Genomic DNA, 14,078 nt, shown 5'->3' with positions numbered 1-14,078 from the left:
AGGATCTGGTTGGGAATTCATGCCAGTAGCTCAGCTCGTGGCTCGGAGAGGACATCTCTTGATTCGGGATCCCATCCCGTAGATGTCATGGGTCACCAACATTGGTTTTTCATAACCATGTTGGGCATCGATAGTCGAAACAAGAAGAAACTTGATAGGACTCTAATACATGATGGCATAAATCCAGGATATCTGGAAATATTCATTGGTTGCAGACCTTGCCAAAGGAAGGACGGGTTGAAACAGACCCTCAGAGCATGGTGCCTGGAAGACTCCAGGTTGTTCACTCATTATGAGGGGGACAACTGGAAGATCGTGACGGCTGGATTGCTCGAGTTCAGAGGCGGGAATGTGACTGAAGGAGGTGGTACCAGGAGGTGCTACCAGAGATGGACCTATGTATCAGGATGGTGTGCGGAAGTGGAACCAGACCTGGTGGAGCAGGAGCCACTGGATGAAAAGCCAGGAAAAGATTTCGACATCGAAGAGTTCCAGAGGACTACGACCAGGGAGTTACTGGAGCATCTTCATCGACGTGTTGGCATTCGGCTGAGATGTGTCGGTGAGAGGGGGTGTTGGAAAGGTCACCTCCCCATCTGTAAGCCCCCATATGAGGAGAGCATGGGGGGGGTGAACCTAAGCACAAAAGCATGGTACCCAGGTGCTAGTGAAGGGCCTGGCAAAGGCAGCTCAAGGCGCCTTCATGGCAGGATGCAGTCACGATATAGGCGACCCGGATGGCAAGGGTTGCAGGCAGGATCTCGACCTGCAGCAAGCCCTGGACAAGGCGCAATGACAGCAGGCCAGCACAGCAGGCTGGAACAGGCCTCACATGGAGGCAAACAGTGGCGCAGGGCCACGTGGCAAGGCGGGGGAGCAGAGGCTGGGCTGGACCCTGTATATATAGGGCATCTGCCCTTGAAAGGTGGGCCAAGGGCCCTTGTAATGAGAGCCCCAAAAGGGCAGCCCACAGTCCCATAAATGGGGAGCTGTGGGGTCGGTTTTGGTCAGCCAGGGGCAGGGGGCTGAACCGACCAGCAGTCGGCCCTTTCTAGGGCTGCTGGGTCGGTTGGCTGGCCAGGCCCTTGGGGGCCTATATAAAGAGGGCATTCAGGCCTCATAACTTATCATCTGGAGCAGCAATTCCACCAGCAGAAGGAGCAGCAGCAGGTCTACCTTTGGGCCTATAGTCAAGAGGAGAAGAAGTACCTTGTGCTGCAGACTTAGCTTGCAGGAGGCTGCCCACCTAGGCTGGTTTCCAGACAGCAAGGTGGAGAGGATCATTCTGGACGGAAAGTCTACAGAAGCTCGAGGTGGAGCACGCGGGCTCGAGTCTAGAGATAGCCAGCAGATAGGAGAAGGACTTTGTGGTAAGATTAGAGGACCACACCATTGGTGGGACTCTGGATCTGTCTCTTTTGTATTGTGTCCATAGTTGTGGACGGAAATATATATTTTGGTGGTTTCTCTATCTGGTTGGTTCATTGTCTATTGATGAGTCTGCACACCTATTGTATGCACATAAGTAAAGAAGTCTGTGATTCCACACCCACACCGCACACTGTGTGAGCTCCTGGGCATTACTATAAGTCTTCCGCTACGTGTACCCTCTGTTGGGTATTTTCTAACATGATTGTCCTAAGCGCAAGAACCAGAAGCAAGCGCCAGGACCGAAGCTCCATGCATGTCCAGGTACCAAAGCTAAGGGAGCTAATCAAGTTTCAATGACAGGTATTTTTGTAAATGTCATTACCTGCCCACTTTCTTGTAATTGCACTTTTTATTTGGTTCCCATGACCTTTTCCGAGTTTATGGAGAAGTTAGGGACCAAAGAGTTCACATTCTCTTTGACCCGGGCAGCTCTCACAACTTTGTTAATTACAAACTTGTGCAGAAGATGGGGCTGTCCACGATACCTAGCGATCACACCTACGAGGTGCAGCTTCCAGCTAGGAAGCAATTTTTGGATCACAAGATTGAAGCGCTTTCTATCCGGATTAAAGACTACACAGCGGCTCTTACGCTATGTCATGCACTTGGAGCATGTGGACTTGTTAATCGGAATAGAGTGGTTAAAAACCCACGATATTCGGATTGGATGGAAGGAACATACCCTTTCTTTATTAGATAAGGACACCCAATTTTGTATTCAGTGTGATAATATTCCCTTTGCTCAGGGACATATTGTATCTGCGATGCAGCTTCGGAATATATTAAACACTTCTCATTATGATGCGTATCAATGTGTTTTGATTCCGCTTTCTTTATTTGTTGTCTCTGTTAATAACAAGAATGATTAAGTGTGTTTGAACACCGTGAATTGAGAACGTTGTTGGATGATTTCATTGATGTATTCCCTGCTCAATTGCCGGAAGGTTTACCTCCAGAACGGGCGGTAGACCATCGCATAGATTGAGTACCTGGGGCTCAACCTATTAGTGTTCCACCTTATAAGATGAGCTAGCTTGAGGAGGATGAGTTAGCTTCACAGCTACACGATTATCTGAATATGGGCTATATCCGCCCAAGTAAATCACCTTGGGGAGCACTTGTCCTCTTAAGAAAGAAGAAAGATAATTCGTGGAGAATGTGTATGGATTATAAACGATTGAATAAAGTGACAATTAAGAATCGATACCCTCTTCCTCTTTCCGATGATTTGATAGACCGTTTGACCGAAGCGAAGTATTTAACTAAGATTGATTTGCGTACAGGTTATCACCAAATCCGTATCTATGCTAAACACATAGATAGAACTGCATTCCGAACTAGGTATGGCCACTACGAGTTTCTCGTATTACCTTTTGGTTTGACCAATGCTCCTGCCACCTTCCAGCAAATGATGAACGATTTGTTCCGAGATTTTCTCGGCAAATTCGTTGTCGTGTTCTTAGATGACATCTTGGTATATAGTCGAACGCTGGAGGATCACATTAGACACCTCCGGATTGTCTTAGTTATCCTAAGACAGCATAAGCTCTATGCCAAGATGAGTAAATGTGACTTCTTTATGAAGGAGATCATTTACTTAGGACACAAGATTTCTTCTGAAGGTATTAGCATTGATCCGGATCGTATCCAGAAGGTTTTAGAATGGCCTATCCCTCAGACTGTGAAACAATTTCGTTCTTTCCTAGGATTCACAATATTTCTACGGAAGTCTGTGCGTGATTATTCACACATCACGGCACCCCTGACAAACATATTGAAAGGTCGTGGACGCAGGTCTACCCAGCCGATCTCTTGGAATGATGCATTGAACAAGGCTTGTGAAACCTTGAAGTTAACTATCAAGGAAGCACCCGTTCTTGCATTACCCGATCCTACCCGGCCTTATGTTTTAGAGGCCGATGCGAGTGATTTTGCGATTGGGACAGCTTTATTCCAAGAGGGCAGACCTGTAGCTTTTGAGAGTAAGAAGCTAGACGACACCCAATATCGTTGGCCCACACTAGAAAATAACTTTATGCAATTGTGTATGCTCTAAAAGTTTGAAGACACTACTTGTAGGGTTTGAAGTTTCTTGTATTGACCGATCACCAGTCAATCAAGTATGTGTGTGATGGGTTTGAATTAAGGGGACGGAAGGCTAGATGGACAGAGTTAATGCAAGATTTTGATTTTGAAATACGTTATCGAAAGGGTTCGCTAAATAGTGTAGCGAATGCCTTAAGTCGAGTCAAGTTTGTAAATGCAATGTCATTTACGAAAATATCCTCATACCTATTTCAATCCTTGAGAGGGCTTTGCGCAACTAATAGTCATTTCAGTTCTTATTGGTAGAAAGTCTAGGATGGCAGCTCCATGGTTGACCACGACTCAGGGATTGTGCCACCTACGGTACAGGCGGCAGGAGGTTAGTGGATGATTAGGAACGGCTTGCTGTTCCGGAATGGAAAGATGTGTGTGCCAGATGTTTCGGATCTTCGATCCAAGATTCTCTGGGAGTGTCATGATGCTCCTAGTGCTGGACATCCAGGTATACATCGGACTCTGTCTCTTGTGAAGGATACCTTTTATTGGCCTAAGATGCGTGCATTTATTGAAAACTATGTGGTAGGTTGCCGGGTTTGTCAGGTTACGAAGGCAAAATGCCTTAGAAGCGCAGGTTTATTACAGCCATTGCAAATCCCGGGTAATAAATGGGAAAGTATTTCCATGGATTTTATTACCAGTTTGCCAAGAAGGTGCAAGGATCATGACTCCATTTAGGTCATAGTGGACCGTCTGACGAAAATGGCTAGATTCTTACCTACTAGAACAACCATCTCAGCTGTTCAGTTGGCTCACGAGTTTGTGGACCACTTGTTTAAGCTGTATGGTTTGCCCTCTGACATAGTCAGTGACAGGGACTCGAAGTTTACAAGTAACTTTTGGACACTTGTTTTTGAGAAGTTAGAAACTACTCTAAGTATGAGTTCCTCAAATCATGCACAATCTGATGGCAGTACAGAGAAGGTCAACCAATTGATATGCTTCGGGCATATGTTTCTAAGAGACAGTCTTCATGGGAAGATTATCTACCTATGATAGAATTTGCTTATAACAGTGCCAAGCATTCGAGTACTAGTTACAGTCCTTTTATGCTTATGTACGGGTTTCAACCTAAGTCACCAGTTATGGTTGGGTTAAAGGGAATCCAAAACGATGCTGCAAAGACCTTCTTGCAAGACATGCAAGAAATGTTGCAATTTGCCAAGGAGTCTATTAGAAGTGCCCAAGATCGGGACAGATTTTATGCTAATAGACATCGTTCACCTAGAGAGTTCTCTGAAGGAACGATGGTATATTTGCATATTCCAAAGGAATCCAAGAGCCTAAGTACTGGTTTGGTTCCGAAGTTATCCCCCAGATACTGTGGTCCGTTCAAGGTTATTAAAAGAATTGGCCCAGTTGCATATAAACTAGAATTGCCTCCTGATGTTAAAGTACATCCAGTATTTCATGTCAGTAGACTGAAAGAGTTACTAGGTGCGGATGATCAACTTGTTTCTCCTCAAGAAATAATAGAAGTTACTGATTTGACTTTTATTCCACACGAACCTGAGTGTATTCTTGAATTTCGTGAACGACATATTCGTAATAGAACTATCACGGAATACAAGATCAAGTGGAAGGATCGTGTTGAGGAGGATGCAACATGGGAGACATTACAGAACCTCCAGAGGACATTCCCGGGTTTTTTAGCAAACTCAGGAGTGAGTTCTTAGAGGAGGGGAAGTATGTCATGTGCACGGATTGGTATCTGACGTGTACTGGGTACACAAGACTAGCTCAGGTAGCCTGGGGAGGCTTAGAGTTAGGCAGGCTTGATTCTCGGGTTGAGTGGCAAGGGTACGAACTAGTTAGAGGTCTTCGCTATTTTTGGCACATTGGGCCCGAGGGGCCCACGAGGTTCAGCTCTCAGAAAGCCGATGGGAGCAAGTCTCGTTCCCAGGTGCTAGGTCTGATCCTGGATTGAGTCGCGAACGCGCGCCCGCATCATAGCGTAGCCCAAGGCCCAGCAGCAGATCCCAAGCTTCACAGCACCACCTGGTGGTATGGGACACCAGGCTGGTTAGGATCTGGTTGGGAGTTCATGTCAGTAGCTCAGCTCATGGCTCGGAGGGGACATCTCCTGATTCGGGATCACATCCCGTAGATGTCATGGTTGGGTGGTGAGCAGCATGCTCAGTTTTTCCACGTTTGGAGTGTTCTTGTGTTTGCTTGCAGGTCAGAGGTTTCAAGAGTGCTGGGGTCATGTCAGTCAGCCCCTTTTGTAGGACTGTAGGGGTCAGCCCCTAGGGTTGTGGGTCGGCCCACAAGAGCAGGCTGGTCGGCTCTGCTACATGCTGGCCGACTAGGGGCTGGGGGGCTATATATAGGCCCCCCCCAGTGTAGCACTTCAGGAGCAGGGGTGTGGAGAGTCCATCCACTCCTTGGCCTCCAGTTGTGGTGGGTGTTGAGCTGTCTGGTGGAGCTCTCGAACAGCCTCTTTTGTCCAGATGTTTTCCCCCAGCTGTAGCGGGGTTTTCTCCAGAGATCACTTGCAGTTCTCTTGAGCCTCTCTCTTCTTTCTCTCGTTCTCAGTGTGGTGTGTGTGTGAGAGGCGTGCTCTCTCTCTCTCTCTCTCTCTCTCTCTCTCTCTCTCTCTCTCTCCCCAGTTCATTTCCGCTGCACTTCTCACATATCGCCCCCTTAAAATCTTGTTCCAATCTAACTTTCCATTAGGGAGAAGGGGGGGTCCCTGCTTTAAGGGTTTTAAAGGTACATTCACAAGGGGAGAAGAGGCAGGGGGGGGGGAGATAAGGAGAGTTTTCCGTCTTGGCCCAAAAATTTAGTTCTTCATTTTACAATCTTCAAAAATGTTTTATGCTCTTCTACTACAACTTAAGCAATTCAAACAGGATTTCAGAAGGTTGCCTTGTTTTGAGCCTCATTACAATACTTGACTTTGAATTAAACTTCGAGAGTAGTCAAGCCATCTCATTGGTCTATGGTCAAGATGGAGTTTTGATAAGAAAGGCTTCCATGAAAATTGTGGGATTCAGCTTAGCATGCAATAATCGGACGTTTGGAGTAGGCGATGCATCTGTCTGGGACCTGTCGAGATCATTAAGTTTACCCTTGTTCTGTGGCTGCTATATGTAAAATTTATGTTCATGATGAACAAAAACGTCAAAAAGATATCAAAGACGGCCTCCTCATGCTCTCCCACGCAACGGAAATAGTTAAAGTTTCTTCTGAGCTTCTTTGTATGTTTAAGACTCACAGCCCCAACATACAAGGAGGGGGCGCCTACGTTCCATAATATGTGCAACATGTGATGTTTCGCAACCAACAGAACTCGCAAGCTAGAGCCCAAGGAAGAGTAAGTACCTGCTTTACGGAAAATAGTAAGAAAAAAAGAGGATCGATAAAAATCGCAAGCAAACAAGAAATCACGAAGAACTGATTCCATCTTTGGACAAATCGTGTGTGCGGATTTAAAACAGCTCCAAGCCAATCCTTGCTCCATCCATGAAGTCTAGATTGAACATTCCTAGCCCCACCAAAAAGAGCATTGCGAACCTGGTTGTCAAACAAGAGAACAGTAGCGTCATTCCTGCTATGTAGATATATTCATGAAGTTCGGCCTCCTAGAATGTCGTTCGCTTTTTGTCATCATTCATAATTCACACACGAATCCTTTTCGCGATGGTGTGGAGTAACGCGCTGTCACGTCAATTCAACCAAAATGCGAGTCAACGAATATCGGCATACCGAAGACGTGTGATTAGGCGCAGAGGCAGGGTTGTTGAAATAGGTGTGGCACGTGGTGCAGTAAGGGTCGTCGCATCTTCCAAGGGGTCCCGACCTCAACACGTGCTCAGTACGGTGGATAGGAGCGTTCGGTTCTGTGTAGCCTTCCTCTGGACCAGTTTGGATGGGAATAGACACCGAGAAACGATGAGATGTTTGCCACACATCATGATCGAGCTTCTCTTGTGTCTGAAGCAGCCCAGGATCGTGATCAAAGTCATCGTCCACCGCAGACATGGTTCCGGAACTCCGAAACTGCTACCTGTTGACTGAATTAGCTCAGATACGGCATCGTTAAAGACAAGCCCCGTTACTCGCCGCGCAACAACAACGCTTCGATTCGAATTCCGGAAGCAAAGCGCACAATCCGATGGATAAAAAACGAGACGGAGGCAAAGGCTGGGGCTGGAGCGAAGGCGGCGGAGAGTGTCTGCTGCAAAAGAGCCGAGGTGTGAGATGTTAGCTGGAACTGTGGTGCGGAAGGCAATGTGGAGGGGAATGTGGAGAAATGATGGATGGCGAAAGGTGAAGGGGGTAAGAGGGAAAAGCTATGGTTCGAGGAAGCAGGGGGAGGTGATGGCGAGGGATGAAATGGAGAGCGAGAGGTGAAATGGTGAGATTTTGCAAGCTGATGAAGCCTGTGCTTGGAAGAAGAAGAAGAAGCAGAAGCAGAAACAGCAGCAATTGAATTGATTTGGGAAGAAGAAGAAGGAGGAGGAGGAGGAAGGAAGATAGTTCCCAGGAAAATAAAGACCCCCAGTCCTTTCTCAGAATCTTCCTCCCCAGAATCATTCCCCTTGACCCCTCTTTTATTACTTGGCCAGCAGTAGAGCATTTTATGAAACTCTAAAATCCTAGAAGGGCCATGTGTCAGATTCCAAGCCGTTAGATCAACTGGCCTATTATTAGCTAAGTGCAATATACTTAGCAGACCAAGCATTCTAGTTACCTTTGACCAGAAATCAAACGCTCCACTTCACCATGGGTTCGCACCTCTCGCCCCCAGGCACAGAGATGAAAATAGGATAATGGCGTATGGTTCACACTCGGCCGCATAGACCGCTTTATATAACTGTGTCGATGACAGCTTGTGATTGGTAGCGTGAACAGAAAGCTTTGTGTGGGACGGCCGTCAAGGGTTCAAATCCTAACTTGATCAATCCGCGCCCAAAAAAATTCAGTCGCTCACTCCATGGGCGGCCTCTATGCAGGGGACATCTTTTGATTTGTGAGACATCCGCAAGCCCGAGTTTTTCATTGGGCCATAATGGACAACGAAACTTTTTTTCAATTTTGCAACATGGGCAACCGGGTGGTGTGAACCTGCCCTCAGAGGCAAGATGGGTTCACACTGACATCAAGCTCAACATCAGGCTGGGTCCGCATGACCAACTCCTCTCCTTGGCCGTCGCTGTGTGGTGTTCAAACAAGGCGGGACATTAGACAACGAAAATGGCGTTCCCTAGGCCGATTCTTGGGCTATAAATCTTAGCATTTTGACTAGAGGGCAATTGTGCCTTTCTCAACATCCTCCTCGCAAAGAACTACTTCCACGTCCCTTCTTACCTCTGACAAGAAATCAAGGTCCATTCAAACGAGCAGCCTCTTCTAAAAGGGCTGCCATCCTTCTGTAATGTTCAAATAAGGCAATTTTAGGGGTCATTTACAAGCTCTTCATCCTCCTCCTCGTACTACTACCCACCTAACAAACGACTTGTTTTTTGCTATTGTCTTGCTCCTATAGAGGCTACCCCTCTTTTGCAAGTCATCTTGGAGCTCACTAGCTCGATTTGAAGCTACAACAAGACAAAAATAGCCTGCTAAACAATTGCTCCCCTTGCTTGGGCTAGAAATTCAAAGTTTGGAGCTATCCAAACTTTACTTTACACAGTCTACTCCAAAACAATCCCAAATGTGCTAACTTGACTTGCTACTGCCCTTCTACATTTGACAAATCATTCAACATTAAATTTTTGGAGTTATTGGTACTATGTTCTTAATCCCTTGATCTCCTTTGTTCATTGTTGGCCAAAGGGTTTATTATTTGCAGGTATGAATAGGTACCCCCAGATTGAATTTGGGTATGATTAGGCAGTCAATATTATTTGCAGTGGGTATGATTAGGCAGTCCATATTTGAGGGCTTCGTTGGGCACTTTGGAATCAATTTTGCAATCAATGTTTAGGCAAGAGACAATGCAAATAGTTGCATCTCATTGGTGTCACAATGGTAGGAATTGATGTATTTGGCATGCTTGCAGCAAAGGATAATTGTGATGGGACGAACTACTCGTTTGTGGTCATACATGATGCACTATATGCTTGTTGCTAAAGCAGTGTGGGGTGTAGTGAGTGGTGATGAGCTTAGGCTAGCTTCTCCTTCCACTATCACTACCACCTCTTGAGGTGTAGCTACTACTCATGGGTTAGGATCTTCTGTTGCTATAGGAGAATCCATGTCACTAAAACATGTAGTTGCACCTATTGCATTGCTTACTCAAGATTAGGAGAGATGCCATGGATGTGATGCTAATGCACATACGAAGCCTTGGATGCTAATGCACATGCTTTGATTGCATTGTTCTAAGGCTTCGTATGTGCATTAGCATCACATCCATGGTGCACATGCTTACATCATACCTTACATGATACATCCATTCATGCAAGATAGCCAAGGAGGCTTGGGACACACTTGCTAGATTGTATCATGGGTGCAAAGAGTCACGCGTTGCTTTTTTTAGAAGGCAATTAGAAAATATCAATATCTTAGAGGGAGACAATGTGGATGAGTTCCTCAATGATTTGAACAACCTTAAGGATCAATCAGCCAATATGGATGAGTTTTTTGTAGAGCTACATTGGTGCCCATGCTTCTTAATGATATGCTAAATTCATATCGAGGCTTTTGCCATGACCACAAAAATGTTTATGTATATGGCTGGAATTCACAATGAATTCATGTTTGATGAGCTTCCCAATTTACTCCTACAAGAGGTGTAACCTAGGTAGAACCAAAGAGGTTTGATGGCTATACATCAAGCCTTCTTTGAAGGCCATTACGGCAAAGGGAAACCCTATGGGGGTAATAGATATTTCCGCTAGCACCTCTGGCAAGGATGCCGAGAAGGGGAGAGAAAAAGAAAAAAGTCAAATGAAATTATTGCAAGAAGCTTGGACATTATATCCACGAATGGAGGAAGAGAATTGAGAAATAAAAGAAGAAGGATGTAGGCATGGCAGTGACTAATACTACGAAATCTAGCGGGGAGAAGAAGGAATTTGCAAAGTATACACACACTCATGCATATGATGAGGATTGGGCTAGTATTGGTTTTTGTTTAAATCTAGCATCGGTGTCTTATGTTCTTCTTTTGGTTTTACTTTCCCATTCGGCTTGGAGGAATGTTAGAAACGAATCCTTCATGGGGGGCTTTCCATGGTCCAAGGCACTAAGGTTATTTGTGATTGGTCCTTGGACATGAACATTCACATGGGCTAGAAGTATGAAGATCCCCTATGCCATGCATTGGTCAGACGTGTCTTGCATCATACAAAACCTCAAAAATCCAAGTCATCCTTCAACTGTAAAACCCTAATAGTTTCGGTACACCTGGGGGATAGACTTGTTGCAAGCAAAATTGCCTTCTTGTCTTCTTCTTCAACTCTAGAGCCAATTACATGTACTTGTTTAATAGTGCTTGCATCTAATTAAGAAAGGTGCCTCAGCTCTCAATTTCACCCTTTGGAGGCTAAACAACTCTTACTCCAGAGTAGCTTTGATGCTTCATTTTGACACCAGATGGTGTTACAAAGATTGCCCAATTTTTAGCTGCGATCTTTGTAGAATCAAGATGGTAGAAGTAGTCGATCCCCAGTGCATGATCCAGCAATTTGATTGCTCTCTTATTTTTATACTCCCATACCACAACTTAGTCCACTCCTTCATCATTCCTGGGCCTTATATCAGTGTTAGTGACCAGCTCTCAAAGTCCCCTTTGCAAAAAATATAGCCGAGTCACCAGTTGCTAAGAAGGACATTTTGACCGTTGTTTGAACTTCAAGAGAGTCCCCTCCACCTTCTCCTTCTTCCAAGTATCCATAGCTTCAGTAGCAAAATACTCCTTCAAATAGTCTTGGACAAAAGATTTTCAGAGATCTCATTCACTCAAACAACTGAGTCGATCCTTTCAACTCTCATAAAGCCTCAGCAACAAGTATTCTAAAAACATTCAAAGAATTTCAAGGATGCTCATGGACAACTTTAGACCAAACCTCTCATATCTCCCTCAACTTGGCTCTTATACCAAATGAGGAATTCTTAACTGTCAAAGGTATAAAATCCTCTCAAACATGAAAAGTAAAAAGATGACTGACATAATACTCACATAAAATATAAATTGCAACAATTTAGATACTCACAATATGTTCAAATCAAAAATCAAATGCTAGAAGAGGATTGTCACACATCCAATACTAAAAACAATGCTCTATTGATTTGGACTAACAGAGAAAAGACCTTTCACAATTGTAGCCTCGGCTATATGGGCTTGTTGGCTTTATAAGAAAGACTCACAGCTAACAACACTAAAATCAACTTAGCTTGCTTTGCAACAAAGACCTTGCTCATGAGTCTCACGCACATACTAAGAACTACCCGGGCCTATGTAGGCCAAAAAGGAAGGAGAAACATGCCGCTCTTGCAAACTTGTAAGAGCCAATACCACTACCATGTTGGAATCATCACTATAAGTGCGGCCTTGATGAAGTCACATAATTAAGTTTGATTAGTTGTCCAAAACCCATGCCATGCAACACACATCTGGCCAATGCATGGCCTCTAGCCACGTAGGGGTTCTTCGAACTTCTAGCCCACATGAATGTTCACATCAAACGATGAGTCACCAATGACCTTAGAAACTAATACCAAGGAAAGCTCCCAAAGAAGCATTCATTGCTAACCTATTGGGGGATACCTTTATTTTGTGACTTCTATTGATGATTATTCTAGATTTGCATGGGCATATCCAATGACAGAAATCTAACGTATTTATATAGTTTTAACATTTTGTCTTGATGAGTGAAAATTTGCCGAGATGCAAAGCTAGTACTCTTCATACATATTGGGGGGGAGTACATATCAAAGGAGTTGCATGCATATATGGCAGATTGAGGTATTATCAATCAGTGGATCATGCCATGTACACTTTAGCAAAATGTTGTAGCTCAGAGGAAGAATAACTGTTACAAAACTTATATTTCTAATATTTATTGGTTGGGATATTATTTTTAGTCAGTTGTGACTATGGCAAAGTATTCCATAGGAGCGCACCGGATATGGCAAGGGTCCTAGGGGATGCTTTGTGTGGTTAGTTGGGGCCACCTAACTAGCCTATGTTTTGCCATGCTAGATGGTCGGTATTGTGGGTGATTAAATGTTAATACTGATGTCGCTAGGGTTATTGATGTTATGCTTTATTATTGTACTTTAAGTGTGGTTATGTTGGGATCGGTTGATTCGATGATTCATTCAATCGATTGTTAATAACTAATGTAATTGGCGGCTTGAGTACAGGGGATGGAACTAATGGAGAGGATTGAAGTTAGTGTGAGGGTACCGATTGAGGTGTCACACGGCACATCTTTTATGGCCATGGGCCAGGTTTTTTATGTTTTTAATATTACAAAGTTTGAGTAATATATTTGGAGAAGACATAAATCAGCTTTGAGCCCAAAGAGGCTATGTACAGCAAATCCCTTATTTTGGAAGAGGGGGATAATTTTGGCTCCTTATGCTTTAATGAAATATTATAAATACTCTAGATGAGGAAGGGTGAGCCACTCATCTAGGGGGAAGATTGTAACTAGTTTGCTTGTCACTATCATGGTGTAATTGTGTTATTCTTCTTCAATTGAATTAAGTGGTGAATTTGTGTGTAAGAGTTCCCCTTTTGGCTTCAATGATATTAGATCTTTGGTCACATTCTTTTGGAGGAAGAATTATTTTTTTGAGTCAAAATCTTGTGAGAGGAGCTCTTCAGAGTGATACATCTTGGAAGAAGAGGTGTGGAGAATCAATAAAGTTTTCCAATAAAAAAAAGGAAAAAAAAGAAACAAAGAAGAAGTTCAAAAGACTCGTGCCAGCGACCTGGAGATGCAACAGAGTTCCCAGTGAAACGCGCTTCACGAGGCTTTGCATGCAGCCTCAGACTACCCACTACATGCGCTCTCTCTCACTGTGCTCTTGTAGCCCTACAATTGACATAGAAGTCTCTGCCAAACTATGCCATTGTGTGCGCCATCAACCTTGGTCGACGTGCCTTCACGGGGCAACCAACTGCCATCCGTGTTAGACTATGCTGATAGGCGTCAGCCTTGTTCCGTGCACATTGCACAATCTACTACTTATGTGGCCTGCCATCGCACTCATGAATCAACGATCAGCCGCCCTTTAATCGTACGAGTAATCTAACCCGTCTACGATGAGCTAGAGACCCGCTCCGCTAGGTCTCAAAGTTGCGATCATATATCACCTTTAATAAAATTTATGGTTTCATTTTTCAATCTCAAACATTGAGGAATTTTAAGAAAATTTGCAAAAAGCATATATATACATACCAACACACATGCGCGTGCACACAGACACAAATATTTTCAATTGTCTTTCATTAAACCAAACTTCTAAACACACACACGCACACACATACAAAACACTAAATATTAAAATATAAATAAATATCTTATAAACTCTCTCTCTCTCTCTCTCTCTCTCTCTCTCTCTCTCTCTCTCTCTCTCAAAAA

At 44.2% G+C, this 14,078-nt stretch overlaps 1 protein-coding gene across 1 annotated transcript in view; it reads right to left on the bottom strand.

Moving 5' to 3' along the window:
- The window catches only part of LOC147891684 (putative cyclic nucleotide-gated ion channel 20, chloroplastic), a 124,476-nt gene extending 116,422 nt beyond the window's left edge, over nucleotides 1–8,054 (bottom strand). The window contains exons 1-2 of the mRNA XM_087388206.1: nucleotides 7,243–8,054; nucleotides 6,859–7,050 (exon numbers count right to left, since the gene is read on the bottom strand). Of these exons, the coding sequence (XP_087244332.1) occupies nucleotides 6,859–7,050; nucleotides 7,243–7,518 (468 nt within the window). The 5' untranslated portion in view covers nucleotides 7,519–8,054. The remainder of the gene's footprint in view (nucleotides 1–6,858; nucleotides 7,051–7,242) is intronic.
- Nucleotides 8,055–14,078: the final 6,024 nt, after the last annotated feature.

This window comes from Dipteris shenzhenensis, chromosome 17 (genome assembly GCF_047967505.1).
Source record: "Dipteris shenzhenensis isolate YYH24624 ecotype China chromosome 17, Dip_SZ_1.0, whole genome shotgun sequence".
NCBI lineage: Eukaryota > Viridiplantae > Streptophyta > Polypodiopsida > Gleicheniales > Dipteridaceae > Dipteris > Dipteris shenzhenensis.
This window is presented reverse-complemented; position numbering and strand designations above follow the sequence as displayed.